At 46.3% G+C, this 21,062-nt stretch overlaps 1 protein-coding gene across 4 annotated transcripts in view; it reads right to left on the reverse strand.

Annotated features, from left to right (window-relative positions):
- LOC310698787 (plastin-3) overlaps positions 1 to 21,062 on the reverse strand; it is a 70,830-nt gene that overhangs the window by 6,543 nt on the left and 43,225 nt on the right. For all 4 annotated transcript variants that reach the window (XM_083486433.1, XM_083486434.1, XM_083486432.1 and 1 more), the window contains 11 exons: positions 15,084 to 15,172; positions 13,692 to 13,855; positions 11,978 to 12,107; positions 10,218 to 10,350; positions 6,435 to 6,516; positions 4,820 to 4,985; positions 3,594 to 3,736; positions 2,483 to 2,578; positions 1,775 to 1,970; positions 1,242 to 1,320; positions 413 to 527 (listed from right to left, as the gene is read on the reverse strand). In XM_083486433.1, the coding sequence (XP_083342559.1) occupies positions 413 to 527; positions 1,242 to 1,320; positions 1,775 to 1,970; positions 2,483 to 2,578; positions 3,594 to 3,736; positions 4,820 to 4,985; positions 6,435 to 6,516; positions 10,218 to 10,350; positions 11,978 to 12,107; positions 13,692 to 13,855; positions 15,084 to 15,156 (1,377 nt within the window). In that variant the 5' untranslated portion in view covers positions 15,157 to 15,172. The remainder of the gene's footprint in view (positions 1 to 412; positions 528 to 1,241; positions 1,321 to 1,774; positions 1,971 to 2,482; positions 2,579 to 3,593; positions 3,737 to 4,819; positions 4,986 to 6,434; positions 6,517 to 10,217; positions 10,351 to 11,977; positions 12,108 to 13,691; positions 13,856 to 15,083; positions 15,173 to 21,062) is intronic.

Raw genomic sequence — 21,062 nt, forward strand, 5'->3', positions numbered from 1 at the left:
CCCCATCTCCCAAATGCCTGAGTGAGAAGGAAAGTTTTTTAATTCCTCCTGAATGTTAATAATAATGGAGACAGGTGCCCCTCACTAGTGAAGGCATTCCACAAATTGGGGAACCACCACTGAAAAAGCAGGTGCTCTTCTGCTGAGTTACAGCCCTTCCCTTCCCTTCCCTTCCTCCATGAAAACAGCCATTATGGGCAAACCTTCCTGGGAAGAATCTTTGTTGTGATGCTTCCTCTACTCCTACCACGCACAGTTGCCAGGTGTTCTGTGTGCTGTAGAACACAATTATGCAAGCTGGGGAGGTGTGGGAGGCAGCAGGCTCTCTCCGTCTGTGATGTGAACTGAATCTGAACCCTGAATTTGTACAAAACCGTTTCTAAGCAGCAGTGCCGCCAGCAGGCATCGTTACCTTTTTCATGTTTGCTCCAAGCTTTGGGTACGGGGGCTTGTTGACCTTACTCCAGTCAACAGGAACTTTTATCTTTTCATAGAGCTGCAAGATGACCAGTGCGTCCTGCAGATCACTGGAAACAGAGAGCATCAATTAATAGTTGATGTGTTTTTGCCACATGGGGCATTTTCTTTTTAAAGCAAAACCAGCTCAATATTTAAAATACAGAAACAACCCCCGCAGGAGTTACATGCAATCGACTCACACACAACTGGGCATACACGCAGTGCCAGGAAATAATTAAATAGTTCAATTCAAACCCAGAAAAGGTGGGCGAGAGCTGGAGTCTTGGTGGCTCATGAAGAGACCCTCCCCAGAGCGCAAAAAGGACATGTGAGGAAGGAGGAAGCCCCGAAGAGACTGGAGGCATTGAGGCTTTGTTTATACTGCTCGCCCTCCCCGCCTAACAACTGGTGTGTGGGGCAGCACAGCAGCAGCAGCAGCGGCTTTCTCCCTAGAGCTTCAATTCTAGTTGTGGATATATTTGGATACAGTATTTTTGGTAAGGATTGAAGAGGAAGTGGCAGAGAGGGCGTTGAAAGGGCATTTAGAGGGTGCTCCCCATTTTACACGATTTCATGCACAGGGCCCCAGAACATAACCCCCACATGTGTAGAGTCACCTGTAGGTTCCAGCAGGGATGAAAACCCTCTGTGGCTCCCCAGATGCAGAAGGACTTCATCACCACCAGCCAGCAAGCCCAATGGTCAGGGATAATGGGCACTCCCCTTCTATGTATCAGAAACCGATTGCTCCAAACAAGGCAGGCAGTGAGCCTGCTACTTACCCGTAGAGATGGTTCACATGAGGGCTCACGCCAAGAGAGTTCATCCAGTTGCGAAATGTTCTTTCTTCTCGGGTCTCACCTAAGTTAAGGGGGGTGGGGGAGACAGACAGGAAATTAGGTGCCCCTTTTACAAAACAACAACAACACTGAAGGCAGCTTAAAAAGTTAAATATCAGAAAACTTTTAATGCAACCACAGTGAAAATTAAAGTTATCCAAGTATACGAGAAAAAATCCATTTAATCATTAAAAATCTGCAAAGCTTGGGCAGAACAGGGCAGCATGGTTTCTGAAAGAGAGAGTTGTGAACACACCATGTGAGTCTCCAGGAAATGTCTTCTTCCCAGTTGCCCCCTGCATAACTTCTAAACATAAGGAAATGTGCATGGCTAATTCTTTGAGTGCAGGAGAGAGAAAAGCACCTGCAGCTTTCCACCTCTGCAACACACACACACACACAAACACACACACACACACACACTACCCTCTTCCCTCCAACAAGAACCCTGGAGAGGAAATGCAGCCCTTCCTTACCTTCCAGCAGTGTCCAGTCAATGTCCTGGTTTTCAGGCTTGGTGAGTGCCGGGTACTTGTTGAACAAGTTGGCCACGAAAGCCAAGTTCAGTTTGGGGTTGCCACTTACAACGTCCGCTGGGGTGACAAACTGCCGGCAGCCCAGTCTGTCTGCCTGCTGAAGCATGCACTCAGCCCTCTTCAAGTCGTCTTTCTCCTGGAAAAGCAGGGATAGCACCATGAACTATCAAGAGGACCTTCTTCAACCTCATCACAGGGCAGTGATGATTAGCAGACTGATTGCCCAATCCCACATGTTGAGGGCTCACCCTCCCCACCACCCACCACCAACAAAACAAGCTGGGGTGGGGGAGGTCCACAGCTCAGTGTTAGGACACTTGCCTTGCATGAAGGTTCAGTCCCCAGCATCTCCAAGTAGTGCTGCAAAGCCTAAAACTCTGAAGACTGCAAGTCAGTGTAGGCAATAGTGAGCCAGATGGACCAACAGCCTGAATCAGTAGAAGGCAGCTTTGTATGGTAGGGGAAGGGCTATAAAGCTATGCATGGAGAAGACCTGGGTTCTACATGGGGCTGCGCATGCAAAATTCAGTGGGAAGGTGCCACTTTCTTTCAACAGCATCTGGTGTTTTAAATTAACCAAAAGCCAGGCAACTATAATGTCCCGATGCTAAAGAGATTTGTAGCAGCCCAAGAATGGGGATGACTTACACTGAAGCCAGACATGTTGATATCAATTTGAGGCTCCCCTTCCTTCTGTCCCTTGGGTGCAATTTGGTTGAGGAGATGGTAGTATGCTCTGGAGTCCTGGAGCAGACCAAAAACGAGGAAGAAGAGAGTCAGCCATTGGTTTGCCTACTGCAAGGCAGAAGACACATACAAGACCTGGCACCATTAAATTAGTTAAAACACTGAGGAGGTATACATTGCTTTGATACCTTAACAGAGTTATTGAAGTCAGTGAGCTTGCAAAAATAAAAGCAAGGGGAGGGGGAGAGAAAGGAAGGCAAGAGAGTGAAAGAAGGAAAGCAGAAATCCAGGAAGCATGAGAGAAAGAGAGAAGAGAAGTAAGGTGGTTAGATGGGAACCAGTGGAAAATAGTTTCAATTCCAAAAACCAGGGAATATTCCCTAGTAGATAATCCAGCTTTTTGGGAGGGGGGTGTCTCCCACTTCCAAAGCTACAGCAAGATCTGTAGGAATAATTCATTATCCTCACCCTCAGCAATATTTATATACCACTTAATGTGCAAAATCCTCAAGTGGCTTACATAAAGCACAATAAGGTGGTTTTTATAAATATAAATAAAAATAAAAATGTATGAACATTTAAAACCAAAAATACAAAGAAATACATTGGTAAAAGCAGAGAAGCTGCTCATTTAATATTATGTTAAATATCAATAAATGCATCTGTTGAGTCTGGGAATGCCTGCTTCAATAGATGGGTCTTTAGGCAATGTTTAAATCTTGCCAATGTTTCTGCCTCATGAACAGCACACAGAAGGCCGTTTGGCCATTGGCCATGTTGGTTAGGGAAGGCGAGAGCCCCATAAAAGCTAGAGCGTCACAGGTATGCTCCTCCCTAGTTGAAAAGATAACTTGATTTCAAGGGCCCTCAGACCAGGCAGCCTCGGCAAAACCCCTCAACCCGGAAGAGATGGGCGTGAAATTCTCCCCCACTGTTCTCTGTACAAAGCAAGAACTATGCCTGTAACCGGATGTTTAAGGTGGGATCATTGCAACGCAGTCAGAACATCAGTTGTAGCCCATTTCTTTATTGCTTAGACAAGGCACCCCACTGTCTCCAGCCCCACGGATACCTTGATCTCTGAGCTGAAGTTGTTGATCTTGTGCCACCCAGCATTTTCCAGGTGGAAGTTGGCCCACCTCAAGAGCAGCTCCTCTGGAGACAACTTCATCAGGTCTTCCAAAGTCTCCCCATCTCGGAGCAAGGCAGCCAAGGCTGAAACAAAAGGATGGGGTCAGGGGTGTTGGAGGGCACCATTGGGAGAGGCTAGGTTTGCATTTCGTTCCTCCCAAACGAAGCTATCTTAATTTAAAAGGCGCATAATCACATTTGGCTAAGGGAGGAAGTAAGTTGTCTTAATACTGAATGAGGCCCTTCATCCATCTAGCTCAGTACTGCCTACACTGACTGGCAGAGGCTCTCCAGAGTTTCAAGCAGGGAGTCATTGCCAGCCCTACCTGGAGATGCCAATGGAGATGGAATCTGAGATCTGCTGCATGCAAATCAGGTGCTCTGCCACTGAGCTATGGCCCTTCCCTGGCACTGTTGAGCTATTCTTTCTGTCCCCAACTACAGAATCCAGAGTTCTCCACCTGGATATGTGATAGACTGAATCTGGGACTTTCTGCAGGAAACACAACTTTGACCCTCCACTTATCATAGGGAACTGCCTTATGTAGAATCGGTCTATATTAGCTCAGTCTCCCTCAAGAGGCTGTGGACTTTCCTTCTTGGAGATTGTTAAGCAGAGGTTGAATGGCCATCAGCCATGGATGCTTTAGTGGTGATCCTTGTGTTGCTGGGAGTTGGACTAGAGGACCCTTGGAGTCCCTACCAATTCTACAATGCTATGATTCTGTGAACTACAACTTCCATCAGCCTCAGCAAGCACAGCCCAGGATGATGAGAGCTGTCCTTCAACGACATCTAGAGGGTGAAAGGGTCTCCAGACCTAGTCTACACTGACTGACAGAGGACCTCCAGGGTTTCAAGCAGGAGGATTTCTCAGTCCCACCTGGCAAGTTTTGGGGACTGCACCTGGATAGCTTAAAATATCTTAGGGATACCCTAACCGTGGCAAAACCCCCAGCATTCTAACCATGGCATCCTACTGGCTTGCTCAGACCCACAAATAGGGGCCAGCCACTTTCCAAAACAGCAGCAGCAGTGATGACAACGAAATGCAAAACTTGGCCTGCTCAAACGAAAATAAGAGGGTGGCTGGGTCCAGCAGTGACTTTTGCTGGGTAGTTCTTAGTCCATCATCCGGATGGGAAGAGAGTGCAGCCTTTGGCTTACCTTCATTTCTGCTGAGTTCTATGTCTGCAAACAAGCCAATCTTGATGATCTGCCACAGAAGCCCTAGAACCAGATGTGGCTTCCCTTCCCTCAAATCTTCTGCTCCAATGTTGACCACATGACACCCAATGGCAGAGGCCGAGTTCAAGGCCAAGTTCAGGTTTTCCTGAAGACAGAAGGGGCTCAAGTCAGAAGGGATCCCTTTCATACCGTTATCTCTTGCCTAAGAGCTGTCCCCTCTATGGGTGGTCAGGTGCACTGTATCTAAATTAGTAAAGGGACCCCTGACCATTAGGTCCAGTCATGAATGACTCTGGGGTTGCGGCACTCATCTCACTTTATTGGCCGAGGGAGCTGGCGTACAGCTTCTGGGTCATGTGCCCAGCATGGCTAAGCTGCTTCTGGCGAACCAGAGCAGCGCACGGAAAGGCCGTTTACCTTCCCGCCAGAGCGGTACGTATTTATCTACTGGCACTTTGACTTGCTTTCGAATTGCCAGGTTGGCAGGAACTGGGAATGAGCAATGGGAGCAATGGGAGCGGGGATTTGAACCGCCGACCTTCTGATCAGCAAGCCCAAGGCTCTGTGGTTTAACCCACAGTGCCACCCGCATCCCTTGCAGCTAAATTACTGAAGCCCAAAATTGCCTGGCTGTTCTTTTACCCACTGCCTTTCCCCACAAAGGGGCTATTTGTGCAGTGGTTCAAATGAAAAAGCTAGACCATTGTTGTTGTTTTTAAGAATCCTGTCTTGTTGATCTTGAACCCTATGCTAGCAAACTGCAGGAGCACAGGAAGCTGCCTGATACAGAGTCAAGCCATTGGGTCCATTTAGCTCAGTGTTGTCTACACTGACTGGCAGAAGCTCTCTGGGGAGTCTTTCTGAGTTTTACCTTGAAGATGCTAGGGACCAAACCTGGGTAACTTCTGTGTGCAAAACAGATGTTCCAGCACTGAGCTATATAGCGTTCCTTAACATTTAATGTTGCTTCATTGAAAGCAACATTAAATACTGCAGTTAAAGCTTTTTTCTGCCTGTTGAATTAGGTTTTTGGGCCCTGATACGGAAAAAACAGAAACAAATCCAACAGGTGTTGGGGGGTTTTGGGGGGGTAGGGCTCAAAGCAAAAATTGCTCCCCAAACACTGTTGCTACAAAGCATTTCCATTTAATAAGCTTCGAACCCAGTGGTGGTTTTTTTCACCCGTTCTTTAACCTATATTAATATTTACAGGCAGCTACTTCAAACCTAGCAGTTCGAAAGCACGTCAAAGTGCAAGTAGATAAATAGGTACCGCTCTGGCAGGAAGGTCAACGGCGTTTCCGTGCACCAGAAGCGGCTTAGTTCTGCTGGTCACATGACCCGGAAGCTGTATGCCTGCTCCCTTGGCCAATAAAGCGAGATGAGTCGTCCGCGACTGGACTTAATGGTCAGGGGTCCCTTTACCTTTTTACTTTTTGATATAAAACAAAAGCACAGAGCAAGAGGCCCCTTCAATAATTAAAAGCAAAAAAAACCCCTCATCCCCCTTGGGTCAATGAACAACTCCAGCATTATTTTAACCCACTGGGGAAGTGAGGGGGGGAAGAAAGCCAGTTGGAGGAGGATTCCCTACCTGAATTATGAATGGTGTTAGCTTTTTCTTGTTGATCGCTCTTTCATCAATTGTGTCAGGAACAGAAAGGTTGATCATTTTACTGGCGGAAAGAAGCAGGGGAGAACAAGATTCAAGCTGAGATTAGTCAGGGTCTATGCACTCATGCGAGGGGGGGGGGGAATTCTGTGAAAAGGTGCAGGGCATGATTAAACGGCATTTGCAGAATAACTCTTCTAAATAATATTAGTGCAATATTACTGCAATGTTGCTCAAAGAAGCAAGGGATTTTTAAAAACGAATTCTTCATTAATATATGTGAACTTATAAGCAGCTGTTTTTCTGCCCCAAGCAGATCAGTGAAGAGGTTTAATTTTCGGGGGGAAAAGGTTTCTCCTCCTGTGATCTAAATTATTTTTAGCAAAGTTACCCTTAAAAGCAGGGGTGCAGAGACTTTTTTGCTCCATGTCCTGGATTCTTACCAGGACTGGCCTTGAAAACCAAACTGGGCAGGTGGATGAGGCCACACAGCCAGCAACCACACATCCTTATGATGCCACATGACTGACAGGTGGCTTGTCAAAATCGCTTGTATGAGGCCTGTGAAATGAATGAGAGAGAAGCCTGGAATTTAAAATGCTGGCTTCTTTCTTGTGCTTCCCATTGATGGCTGCAGGTAGAGGCTGGACAGAGGGGAATACAGTATTAGAATTAGTATCAGTATTTATATCCTGCCTTTCTCCTAAGTTGGGATTCAAGGCAGCTTCCAACAATTGTTAAATGACTTTATAACTACTAAGTTATAAAACAAACCAGTTAAAAACAACATTTTTTTAAAAAAAAACCCTCAACAGGATGAATTCAGAACCAGCGATTAAAATGCAGTTTGCCCTGACAGCATCCCAGAGATCAGAATAGTCTGCACTTCCATTTCAAAAGGTCTGTTTGAATAGGAAGGTCATATAGGCTGCCGCAGGAAGAGTTACCAGGGAGGGAGCCATACTAGCCTCTCTTGGGAGGGAATTCCACAATATGGCAGCGACCACACAAATGGCTCTCTCGCATCACCACCAGCGAGACCAAGATGTGGGAGACCTTATTCAGACATGAAGCTTCCTGGGTGACCTTAGGCCAGTCCCTGCCTCTCAGCCTAACCCTCCTCACAGGGCTGTTGTGCAGATGAAAAGAAGAGCAGGGAGAACTAGGTACGCCACTTGGGCTCTTTGGAGGAAAGGTAAGGTACAAATGTAATGAAGAAATAATGAATAAACTGCTACTCTGAAGTTGATGGGATGAAGAGAGGGTGATCAACAAAGGATCTTGGCATCCACGTAGGTTTGTATATGAAGAAAGGATCTTTCGGGTGGACTGGACCCAAGCCATATACTTAAGGCTTAAATCATGTACTTTTAATCAGGAAATAAGGAAAGTGTTAAGGAAACTGGGGGGGGGGGAACCATGGGGTTTGCTCTCCATGAGTTGGCAGAAATGTTATTTTGCCCATGTGCAGCTGAGGCATCTTGTGACTGTCTCTGTTGCTGGGCCAACTACCACTAGGCACAGGGCAGAAAAGGACTCAAGCTGCAGTGCTGGGGAGTGCAGGAGAATCTGTGGGAAATGTGGAGGTTGTTGGAACAAGCCTGTGAAAATGTGGAAGACGTTCTAAAGGGTTCGTCTGACAGACGTCGGACAACATGCAAGACATCTAGACTCAGAACCTCTGGACTCTGAGAACTCTGGAAGTTGCAGAACTTTGTTAGCAACTAGATTTTGCCTTTGCCTTGTGGATTCTGCAAGGAATTGGCAAGCAAAGAACCCCTCTGGGCTCAGAAAGAGAAAATTTACTGTAGCAGCTTTAAATAGTGTGTGCATATTTTGTGCATGTGTTTGTGTAGGCCAAGTAAAAGCAATCTCTGCTGCACAGTTTTTTTCTTCCTGTGGTGAGCTTAGCCACTTGGCTGAACTTCTATAGCACATACACAATACCCAACAGTTACAGATAGGTAGCCGTGTTGGTCTGCCATAGTAAAAAAAAAAAAATCCTTCCAGTAGCACCTTTAAGACCAACTAAGTTAGTTCTTGGTATGAGCTTTCGTGTGCAAGCACACTTCTTCAGATACACTGACAGAACACCTCTAGTCATCACATACAGCTCCCAAGTTAAAACAGTACAACACATCATCAGAGATCTACAACCTCTCCTGGACAATGACAGTTCTCTTTCTCAAGCTCTGGGAGGAAGACCTTTCATTGCCTACAGACAGCCACCCAATCTTAAACAACTCCTAACCCACAATAACACTACAACCAGACTTAACACGGACACTGGCACCAGAGCCTGCAATAAACCCAGATGCCAACTTTGCTGCCACATACACCCGGACAACACCATTACTGGCCTCAACAACATCACACATACCATCTCGGGACTATTCAATTGCTCATCATCTAACATTGTGTATGGCATCAAATGCCAACAGTGTCCTTCAGCTCTCTATATTGGACAAACAGGCCAAACCTTACGCCAAAGAATAAATGGACATAAATCTGGCATCAAGAATCACAAAACAGAGAAACTAGTAGGAGAACACTTCAATCTCCCAGGACATTCTATACAAGATCTCAAAGTAGCTGTTTTACTACAAAGGAATTTCAGACTGGAAAGACTGGAAAGAGAAGCTGCTGAATTGCAACTCATTACCAAACTTAAAACCATGGAGAGACCTGGTTTGAACAAAGACATTGGATTCTTATCCCATTATACATGACTAAGCCATTTCTCACCTTCTCACCCCTTGCCTTTTCCTGTAAGACCTATTACAGTCGTTAAGAGTCGTCAACAGGCTCATCTCAGCTATCTGCCAATCTCCCATTCCCACCACCCTTCTGAGTAATACCCCTCCCCACCTTTTCACTATATAGAAGGATCTGGCCACTTCTGTTTCAGTGTATCTGAAGAAGTGTGCTTGCACACGAAAGCTCATACCAAGAACTAACTTAGTTGGTCTTTAAGGTGCTACTGGAAGGATTTTTTTTTTTTGAATACCCAACAGGACACCCTAAACCATACACTGTGAACTTTAGACAGGAGGGAAGAGCTAACATACAGAGTTACAAGAGTTGGTTTCAACATTGGCACTGGTGCTATATGCTAAGTCAATGGGGAGCAGTCAGTGCTGCAGATGTAGATGAGGGAGACTCGGGTTCAAATCCCCAATTAGCTGTGTCAATCAGTCTTTCTCAGCCTGACCTCCTTTTTTAAAGAATAAAATCATGTGTGCTTTAGTATGTGAGAGTCCACACTTCCACTGGAACACTGACCTCTCCTTGACCTCTCTGAACACTGACCTCTCCTTGAGCTTTTCCATCCCAGCTGGTAACTAAGAACTTGTACCCGAGTTTCCTTATTTCCATCTCACTCCAAATTCACTTTCCTTTTGTGCCATTAAATTATACAGACTGATTTTTTGGTTCATTTTGCTATTTAAAGTTGCAATTGATAAGCTGCTCTGGGGGAGTTTTTTGATTGAAGAGTGGGATAAAAAATCCTTTAAATGAATGGTTAATAATATGTACATCACCCTGAGCTCTCTGAAAACATAATGGAATAAAGACTAAAGAGCAAAAATAAAATAAAATTATTGGAGGGAAGTGTGATATCAAATGAACCCATGTGAAGTGTGACAATCTAAAACATCAACAGGAAATGTCACTTAACTGGAGATTACCATTTCCCCCTTTCTGCACCTTTCTAATTGCATCCATAACTCCAGAGAACAAAAGCCCTCCAAAGAAAAAACTCACCACAGCACAATCCCATCTGCAACGGCTTTGAAGAGATCGTCTGTATTTGGGTTCATTGGAATGACATGCTTGCAGTCCGGATCGTTTTCCAAAGCCTTGTTTATCCAGTTCACAAAGGCATATTTTTCTTCCTCTGAAGAAGAAGGAGACTGTCAAGTTCATTGTATGTTTAGGGTTCACACAGGTGGCAAGCAAAACAAGAGGACTCAGTGCATCATCAGGCACCAGAAAACCCTGGGACAGGCTCCCCCCACCCACATCTAATCACTTTAGATACTGCAGAAGCTGGGGGCTGACCCATAGGAGGTTCATGGCCTTGGTGTTTGTGTGTTCCACAATGAAACACCAAACAACACCTGGGGCTCAAGCAATTAACTATAGGCCTCCCACAAATCTGCACAACTTTTAACTGTGTCACATACGCAGAGACCATCTGAACTGTTCAGATAAAACTCCTCCCCAGTGCACCCTATCTTTGATAAAGAATTATTCACAAAGCAGCTTCCAAGACCCACAAAGGCCGTGGAGATAAATTCAAAACAGTAACACTTAATTGCACATTGACTCGGAATACAATTAAATTGATTCATTTAATTAATTCCACGAAACTGAACTTTGATCCAGTGGTATCTAGGGTCAAATCCCCCATAGTACACCTCCAGCTGATCTTACTGCCCACCAGGGAGAGCTACCAATCACTGTGGGAACCATGACTGCAAACTGAATTCTTGAGTTTTGATCCGTTCCACCCTCTGTTTATTTATTTAGCCTTCACGTTTCTACCACAGATCACTGATGGGATGGCTCTCTCTTTCATCCTCACAAAAACACAGGGAGACAAGCTGGGTTAGGCCGAGAGAGCATGACTGGGTGAAGAAGGCCCAGTGAGATCCCTGGCTCCACGAGGCCTCCTTGGAATCTCACACCCAACAGGGAGTGCATTCCAGTAATAGCTTATGGCAAAGCTGGGGAACCTGGTGGCCTCCAGGTGTCGTTGGACTCCAACCCCCATCTGTCCCAGCCAGCTTGGCCAAGGGTGAGAAGAATAAGAGCTACAGGGCACCACATTGGTTACACCCAAGACAGCTGAATGTTGGAAGATTCAGGACAGACAAAAGGAACGTTGTTAAACTATGGAACTCCCTCCCACAGGAGGCAGTGATGGCCACCAATCTAGATAGCTTTAAAAGAGGACCACTCACCATGACAGCGATGATCTGCCTCCACAGTAGGTGGCAATAGCACCCCTAAGTATCTGTTGCTGGGCAATTGTTTAATTGTTGCACTTAGATCCTAGTTTCTCCCCCCAAGGAGCTCAGGATGGGATACATGGTTCTTCCCCTCCTTGTTTAATCGCCACAACCACCCTGCGAGGTAGGTTAGGCTGAGAGGCAGGACCTGGCCCCCAGGGTCAGCCAGTGAGCTGCATGGCTGAGTGGGGATTTGAACCCTGGTCTCCAATGTACTAGTCCCAACATGCTAACCGCTACACCACACTGCTATGGTGTGTGACTCCGTGCATCATTTCAGGCAGAGCACATGGGTCCCAGGATGCAACTGGAGCTAGGGATTTTCATCACCAGCATGGAGGTAATTGAGGTGGTGCCTGAAAATAACTGATGGGGTCTTCCTAGGAGTGCTGTCTCTGCACCCAATTTACACCTCAAGGGCACAAAAAAGAGGCAGAGAAAATAAACCTCAGTAGCATAGGATGCAGGAATGTATTTCAACTTAGTCCAAAAGATTATTTCAGGGGCTACCTGAGTAGGAGTGCTGGGTGCCTTCGCTGGAGAGCTCAGATGTCCCACCGATAGCGCAAATGCCTTCTTTTCTGTTGATGGCTTTTCTGAAAGTCTTGGCGATGTCACTGCTTTTCACCTCTTGGAAGATCTGCACAAATAAAAACACGTGCAGTCAGTGATAGGCCTGGCTCTTAGCAACATATTAAGGCTGTACCTGAGGTGCACCATGTCAGACTTGAAGCTTGGAGGCTGATTGTGGTTGTGCGCTTTGCCAAACCCAACCTCAATAATACGGAGTTTCAGCAGGTAGGAAATGGGGATCCAGGTGTATGTGGAGCAGAATGCTCAGCATGAAGGAGACCCAATCCTGGAAAACCCTTAATAGACGTTTCAAACGCTGCAACCACAACCTGGTTTGCCACCTCAGTGAGAACCAGCTCACAAGACAAAACATTTTCCAGTGTCTTTTCTGTTCAGGATTCCAGCTACATTGGTACCTCCGGATATGAACGGGATCCGTTCCGGAGCCCTTTTCGCATCCTGAAGTAAACGTAAGACGTGACTGCGTATCTACGGGTTGTATTTTGCCGCTTCCGCACATGCGCGTGATGTCACTTTGAGTGTCTGCACATGAGCGAGCGGCGAAACCCAGAAGTAACACGCTCCATCACTTCTGGGTTGCCATGGAGCGCAACCCAAAGCTACTTCAACCCAAGGTATGACTGTACTCCATTTTAGTGCACTTGGCACATGGTTTATGATACCCCATCCATCAAACAAACAAACAGTGAGCATTTCATGACCACTGAACAAAGTCTGCATTGGGCTGTTTTTTTGAGTCTCCCCACCCCCCACCCACAAGCGTCCCACCCCTAAATATTTCATGGTACTTCTACAAACTTTGGAGCTTCCACAAACTAGCGCAGTGGGTAGAGAATGAGACTCTTAATCTGGGGTCAAGTCCCACAACAGGCAAAATATTCCTACATTGCAGGGGGATAGACTAGATGACCCACACGGCCCCTTCCAACAATAATTCTATGATTCTATACAACTTGCTGATAGTACTCTCTTATGCCTGGGTGGTGCTCTCTTGGCACTTGGAGAACGGAGATCAGGATTGGAGAACCAGCAGCCCTCCAGATCTTGTTAGATTCTAGCTCCCATCAGCCAGGGCCAGCACAGAAAAACATCAGGGATGGGGGTGGGAACAGTAATTCAGCAACATGTGGTGGGCTGCAAATTCACCTCTCCTGAAAGATAGGATGATCCAAGTCTTCTGCGCTTGTTGGTGCAGCTCCAAAGCACAGCATGTAAGCACCTCGCATGCTATTAGATCAGAATCAACTAGAACACCTAAAGGAGTCAAAGGGCTGGAGGAAGTCTGGGGAGATTTTTGTCTTTGGATAGCAGAGCCCCCGACTGCCAAAATACCTCACCACAAACTGCTTTTGAGATTACCTCAAGTTTTCCCAAGTGGTCTTGGGGGTGGATGGCATTGTTGTTTGGGAAAAAGAAGCCCAGAGGTTTCAAGGCCTTTAAGAAGTGGAATAAAATTCTTAAACCTTGCCAAATTTCATATCAGTCCATTCAGCTCTGCTGTGTGTGGCACAATGCCCCCTTACCATCACAGATGAAAGGCTGGCTGCCTTGCAACAGAAGTAGGCACCGAGGTTCTATGACTGGAAGAGACACGGAGGACTAGCAGAAGGGAGTTTTTTTAGATACTTACGTAAACAAACTCTTCAAAGCTGATCTTCCCATCTTTGTTCTTGTCCCCGTCTATCATCAGTTTCTGGATGATCTCCCTCACTTTGTATCCAGGAAGGGGAAGGTTGGCTTCTTTGAAGAGTTCGTGCAACTCATAATCACAGATGAATCCATTGCTGTTGAGATCTTTAATGCAAAAGAAAAAAACACAAGGCTTGTGAGAAAAATATTGTGGAGTTTTATTGTTTGATATTAGGTTGTTCTAAGCTGCTTCTAAGTCACAAAATATAGATTTATTCATTCATTCATTTGCTTGCTTACTTACTTACTGAATTTGTATTCTGCCCTTGCTCTCAAATGAGCCCGCAACACCCACATTTATTTAATTAGGTATTTATTTAAAAAACATCCTTAAACCGTTAAAACATTCTAAAAACAGTTATCATCCAGTGATCTTGGGGTGGCCAGGAACTGTACTTCTTAGCCATCAAATGCCTGGGTAAACAGGAAAGTTTTCAAATGACTCCTGGGAGTTCATAATGATGGAGACAGGTGCGCCCCACTAAGGAGTACATCCCATAAAAAGGGGAAAGCAGGTGTACATACTCATATATAAGCATGCATTTGTAGCCTGTGCTTCACCATGTGGTCCCAGGGTGAGGCTACATACGGCTCAACGCAGAAAGGAAACCAAGTAATACATAAACACCATGAAACCGAATAAACAGCAAACAGAAATCAAAGCAACATTGCAATGGGAGGGACAGCCTGATCTTATCTTCCATCTCCCCAAAAGGTGCTTATTAACCTGACTTCCAAAGCACATCCCATGTTGAGGCCACAGGCTCCTTAGAAAAGCAAGGCAATTTGCAGCTTGGGGAGTGCCGCAAAGAAGCCCCTCTCATGCCCCCACCCCCATGAATCTCACGAGGGGGGCATTAAAGCATTAGCAAGGCTTCCATTGCAGATCTCAAGACCAACCCAGGTCTACTTGGAAGGAAACACTGCTTCTGCTATGTTGGGTTAATGTTGCGGGGAAAATACAGGATGATGCTGGATCACAACCTCATGTGCTTTTAATTCTGTTGGGAGCTGCCCAGATCGGGGGGAAGGCGTTTAAATAACAAATTATTATTATTATTATTGAATACATTTTCAATAAATATATCTATCTTTTTATGATCATTTAAATAGCACTGGTTCCTTTCAGTTCCGACTTTTGGCTCTGTTCTACATATTATCTGGCTGCTTGGCTAAGATCACCCACTAGGGGGAAGCACGAACAAACCTGGCACACAGAGACACCACGCTGGAGAGTGTTTGGGATCCAGTTTGCTGCTCCCAGAGCAGAGGCACCCACTCCTGACACCCGGATGCATAATTCATGGTGTTGTAAGCCATAATAGACACTCACCGACTTTGGCAAAGGCCTCCCTGAGTTCCTCTAGCTCATCTTTGGATATCTGTGTAGTGCTGGCCATTTTCATGCATTAAAACAAGCACCTGCAAGGGAAAGGGAGGCGGAGGTGGAAGAGAAGCAGGAACACTGAATAAAATCAGGAGCACCAGTCTAGTTTTGAAATCCCTCCTTTCCCAACAGACTGCAACAGAAAATGGGCTGCTGTGTCTGCTACTCCTCCAGTGGGATTTCTCCAGGCATGAGAGAGCAGTGTGCTAGCTAAGCCATTAATGCTATCAATATCTAACCATCCCCCTGTTTACTTTTGAGAACAGGGCACACTGTGGCTGCCTGTTAAACCGAAGAATTCGCTCCCGCCAGAAGAAGCACCGAAGGCCATCAACTTGGATGGCTCTAAAAGACTTATAGACAAATTCTCCTGCTCTGGAAGGCAGAACTCGGACCAGTGGCTTCAAGTTACAAGAAAGGAGATTCCAGGAAGAACTTTCTGACATTAAGAGCTGCTAGACCATGGAAGAGACTCCCTCGGAGGGTGGTGGCCTCTCCTTCCTTGGAGGTTTTTAAGCAGAGGTTGGATGTCAACTTGTCATGGATGCTTTAGCTGAGATTCCAGCACTGCAGGAAGGCTGGGCTAGAACTCTACAGTTCTGTGATTCTATAATTCTATGAGTATCTCAACAAGGTTAGTAAGAGAGAAAGTGTAAATCAAACACAATTATACAGAAGAAGAAAGTGGATATTATAGAAAACATGGAGGGGTGGAAAAATAAAAAGGCAAGATTAATATAGCTATTCTAATAAAGGACACTGAAGATATTGATTCTGTTCCCAATAATTAAATTTTACTCAACAAAGTGTTTAGATTTATGGTCTCCTGTTCTTATTACAAAATAAAAGGGATTCTCAATGAACATGCTGTCCTGTTATCTGCCTTAATTAAACTCTGCCATGTTTACTGTCATTATGGTGCTGAAGGAGACTCTTGAGAGTCCCATGGACTGCAAGAAGATCCAACCTCTCCATTCTGAAGGAAATCAGCCCTGAGTGCTCACCGGAAGGACAGATCATGAAGCTGAGGCTGCAATACTTTGGCCACCTCATGAGAAGAGAAGACTCCTTGGAAAAGACCCTGATGTTGGGAAAGATGGAGGGCACAAGGAGAAGGGGATGGCAGAGGACGAGATGGTGGGACAGTGTTCTCGAAGCTACAAACACGAGTCTGACCAAACTGCGGGAGGCAGTGGAAGACAGGAGTGCCTGGCGTGCTCTGGTCCAGGGGGTCATGAAGAGTCGGACACAACTAAACGACTAAACAACAACAACATGTTTTCTGTCTACAACCCCTCCCCACAACTTGGCATTCTCCAGACATTCTGGACTACAAATCCCACCATCCTGAAACATCTGGAGGGCAACAGGTTGGGGAAGGCTGGTGTATATATCCCATCCCAGATTCTTATTATCCAAGTCAATCAACAAGCAGACCTGAAATCTCCTAATTTGGCTTGGAGAAGATCTCACAAGCTCACGGGTTTTGCAAAGGAACGATGCTGTACCCTGAACAGTATCAAGGAGGAAGCTCTTTAGGTACCTCCAAGCCTCAATGTACTGCATTAATACTGCCAGCCAGGATGCTTCCATGTGTGATTTATTCGCAGTCTGGTTTTGGGGAGAGTGTTTCCTCAAGGCTCACGTAGAACCAAAGTTTTGGCTTATTGTCACTGACAGCGTGCTGGGTAGCTTCTTTACTCTTAACTGGTTTAGGTGTCGTGGCTTCTGGTCACCCAGAATGGAAATGTTTAAAACAAAACTTGCAAATCAATGGTTCTCAAACTTTTTTATGCCACCACATCCTTGGTTCCATAAACTCCTCCCCAAGTGCTCACTGCCCTATCTTATAAAAAGCATTATTCAAAACAGTGTTTTCCACTAAGGCCGTGATAATAACACAGTAAAATTCCAAGTGATGGCAATTAACTGTGCAGTGCTCAGTGGGGTTATAATTCTTTTGATTATGGTGCAGAACAAGTTATACACAGTGTGCATATTCTTGGAAATGTAACAAATAAATAAGTAAATTGGGGTGGGGAACCCGCTTCAGCTGAAGGGCTGCATTTCCTTTGGGGCAACTTCCCAAAGGTCACAGGACAATGGTGGGAGGGGCTAGAGGGAAAAATTGGCAGATTTTACCTGTGCACAGGAGGGTACTTTCTACACAGCCAGGTGAGCAAGAGGCATGATCAGAGTTCAAGGCCATATTTCCAACCAGGCAAAAGCACTCAAGGAGAGTACATAGCAAAGAGCAATGCAGGGCTGTGGTCTGGGGAAGAATTCCAAGGGCCAAAGAGAGGGTCACATTTGTGCCCTGGCCCTAAGGCTCCCCACTCCTAAATTTAATAATAATAAAAAAGGATTGTGTGTTTTCAGGTGAATATGGGCTGCCTGGTACCACTCAGGAGAGGAAAGAGCGTGCTGTGAAATGAATCAAAGCAGAGTGTTTTGCTGTGTGGCTGAAGGTGGCCACCTGCCAGGATCCTTTGTTTGAACTGGCACCAATGAACATTCCCCCTGCCTCTGTTTGCAGAGCGTCTCAATAGGCCCCACTTGCTGTTCCAAGCTAGAGGCTTCAGCATGTGCTTCCAGGTGATGGAGATGTCTGGAGGCCCTGTTTGTCTGGGGTTGCAAACATTTGCTGAGGTTTGGTGCTTTGTTGTTGTTTTTTTATTCTGTGTGCTTAAGAATCCATTTTCACAAGGGTTGTGGGGGGAAAGGCAGAAAACAAGAAAAGGTTAAATAAACATGGCACGCTCAGTGCCCCTTTCCAGCCCAATAATTATATATGCCATGTCCTGTGTCACACATGGCACCAGGTGTGGCAGAGGTAAAACCCTGTCTGAGCCCCAAGGAGGTTGCCTGCCACCGCCAATCTGTTGGTCAGTGATGCCTTCAAAACCCCAAGAAAAACACTCTGTGAGCTTGAAAGCAGCTTCTGAAGACCCAAAATACTGGCTAATTGTGGGATCTGGAGAAGCATCTTGAGCAGCGCTGGGTTACTGGTTCCAGCCACCTGCCAGACTTGGCCCACAAGTGGTAGAGGGTGGAAATGTCCTGGTCCAATGGTTAGATGCAGCTTCCCTACCTCTGATATTTGGGGTGACCTTTCTTTACTTCCTGCCCAGAGTCTGGCTGCTGCCATTGAGTGCCAGGAAGCAATTCTCTACTCCATCCAGCCCCAGATCACTGCAGGTGACCAGAGTAGGTAAAACATGGTGGGCATGGCATGAAGCTTGGCTCATGTGCTTCAGGGATCCATCACTGTGAGGCACCGTGGCCTGAATGCAGTCTGCAATCTCTCCTGCTCTCAGTTTGTGCCAAACACATGGCACGGATGAGCTGGTGATAGGGACACCTGCCTTGGGGCTGAGGTGGTGGAAGCAGCCTTGAATTTATTAACCTTCTGACCCAGGGCTTGCCCATCTTTTATGGCCAGGTGGCACATCTGCAAATCAAAAAACCTCTGAAGGGCACAGAAAGCACAGGGCCCAGGCAGGTGCACCTCTGGGTACCACACTAGCAATCCTCATTCCAGCCCTTACTATCCCTATATATATTTTGAAGCCTGATGCTCAGTTTAGGATCTGTCAAGAAAGGAGTGGAACAAAACACTCCCTCTTCCCCCTGTTTGCTGAACAAAAGCTTTTATTCTGCTAAGCTTTGCAGTTTTCACCTTTTGCAATCAGGACACACTGAGCTCTGCACTGGGAACACACAGAGGTCAGCTGAATAGAGCAAGGCCAGCCTGCTTGACTGTCCATCACCGTAATTCCATAAAAGCAAAGGGGAGGGAGCATAAGGCTACTAGTGACTACTAGCCACAATGGCTGTGTTCCACTCCCGCTGCTGAAGGCACTATGCCTCTGAGTTCCAGCTGCTCAGAAACAGAAGTTGGGGAGGGGGCTGGTGCACTGGGGTCCTGCTTCCCACAGGCACCTAGGTGGCCACTGTCAGAAAGGGTGCCAGACTGGGTGGACTCTTCTTAAGTTCTCACCTCCCACCAAGCGGGCAATGGCCTTCTAAATGATCTAGGGCAGGGTTTCCCAAACTTGGGTCTTTGTTGGACTATAACTCCCATCACTCCTAGCTAGCAGGATCAGTGGTCAGGGATGATGTGAACTGTAGTCCATAAACAGCAAGTTTGGGAGACACTGGTCTCCACTGACTGGCAGCAGATCTGCAAGGTTTCAGGCAGGGTTCTCTTCCAGCGCTACCTGGAGATGCCATTGGAGACTGAATGTGGGACCTTCTGCATGCAAGGCAGACGCTCTGCTCCTGAGCTGCAGCCCTTCCCCAGCTCCAGCTTATGTGGTTTACGAGGAAAGGCTTTTGGGGTTTTTTTACTTAAGAGAAAAGGCAAGTTTAAGAGGGGGCGTGATAGCAGCACATAAAAATTATGCATGGAATGGAGATAGTGGATAGAGAAAAGTTGTTCTCCCTCTCCCCTATACTAGGACTTGTTGACATCCAAGGAAGCTGCATGTTTGAAGATTCAGGACAGATGTGAAAAGGGTACTTTTCCATGATGTTCAAAGTTAGACTGTGGAACTCACACCCACAAGAGACTGCTATGGCCACCACCTTGGATAGTTCTAAAAGAGGATTAGTCCAATTCATAGAGGATAAAGCTCTCAATGGCTAATAACCCTGACACATATGTTCCACCTCCATGCTTCTGAATACCAGTTGCTGGGAATCACAAGTGAGGAGAGCACTGTTGCACTCATGTCCTTCTTGTCAGCTTCCAAAGGCAACTGAGAACAGAGTGCTGGACAAGGCGGGCCATTGGCCTGACCCAGCAGGTTCTTCTACAGTTCCTTTCTCCTCCAATGATGACTGGAATAGACAGCTGCTTCTGTGCAATCACACACACAAAAGTTGTCTCAGTTCTTCCAGCTCAAGCCAAAACCCAGTTAGAAAGGGATTTTCCCCATGCCTACAGGATCTTTGGGGATTTCCTGGCATCAATGGAGAAGTGGTTCAAAATATACACATATATATAAAATACACAGGGCGCGGGTGGCGCTGTGATCTAAACCACTGAGCCTAGGGCAGTTCAAAAAGCACGTCAAGTGCAAGTAGATAAATAGGTTCTGCTCCTGTGGGAAGGTAAATGGCATTTCTGTGTGCTGCCCTGGTTCGCCAGAAGCGGCTTAGTTATGCTGGCTGCATGACCCGGAAGCTGCCTGCGGACAAACGTTGGCTCCCTTGGCCAGTAAAGCGAGATGAGCACCGTGACCCCCGAGTCATCCACGACTGGACTTAATTGTCAGGGGTCCCTTTACCTTTATATAATACACACATACACACACACACAGTGCTGTAGTGAAGGCAAATCACTACACAATAGTTGCAAGAGGAAAAGAAAAAGGGAATGAGAAAGTGTTTTCCATATTCTGCCACTCCTCACTCTCCAGCACTGGGCAAAGGCTGAGAGCACCTGCCTACATGCAACAGAATAGCCATGCAACAACAACAACAACAAAACCTGAACATCAGCCAACCTTGGCTGGCTCTAATTCAGATGCGTAACAGTCCTGACCAAGTGTCTCCTGGTCTGGATGCATCAATTCACCTCAGGGACTGGCTGTTTTAAGTCCACACATCATTTAAACTGACTAATGGAAGTGAATGAGTCAATAGCTGAGGTTTTATTTCGCCAACTGCTAAAAACCTGAGGAACACACCCACAGTTTAAACACAGGTTAAGGAGCAGCACCCAGGGGGAGGGACTGGAGAAGGTGGGGAGAAACTGCAGGTGAGCAGAGCACAGGAAGACTTCAGCTGCAACTGGAACCAGCGTTCCCATTTGGTGGTGTGAAGAGATTGTTGTGAGCAAGCCTCACTGGCTGATGCAGCTCTCATGTCTCAACAGGCCAACCACACAATGCTACCAGTGTGAGCTAGAGTTACTTCTGG

This window comes from Podarcis liolepis, assembly GCF_965112155.1.
Source record: "Podarcis liolepis genome assembly, chromosome: Z".
Lineage (NCBI taxonomy): Eukaryota > Metazoa > Chordata > Lepidosauria > Squamata > Lacertidae > Podarcis > Podarcis liolepis.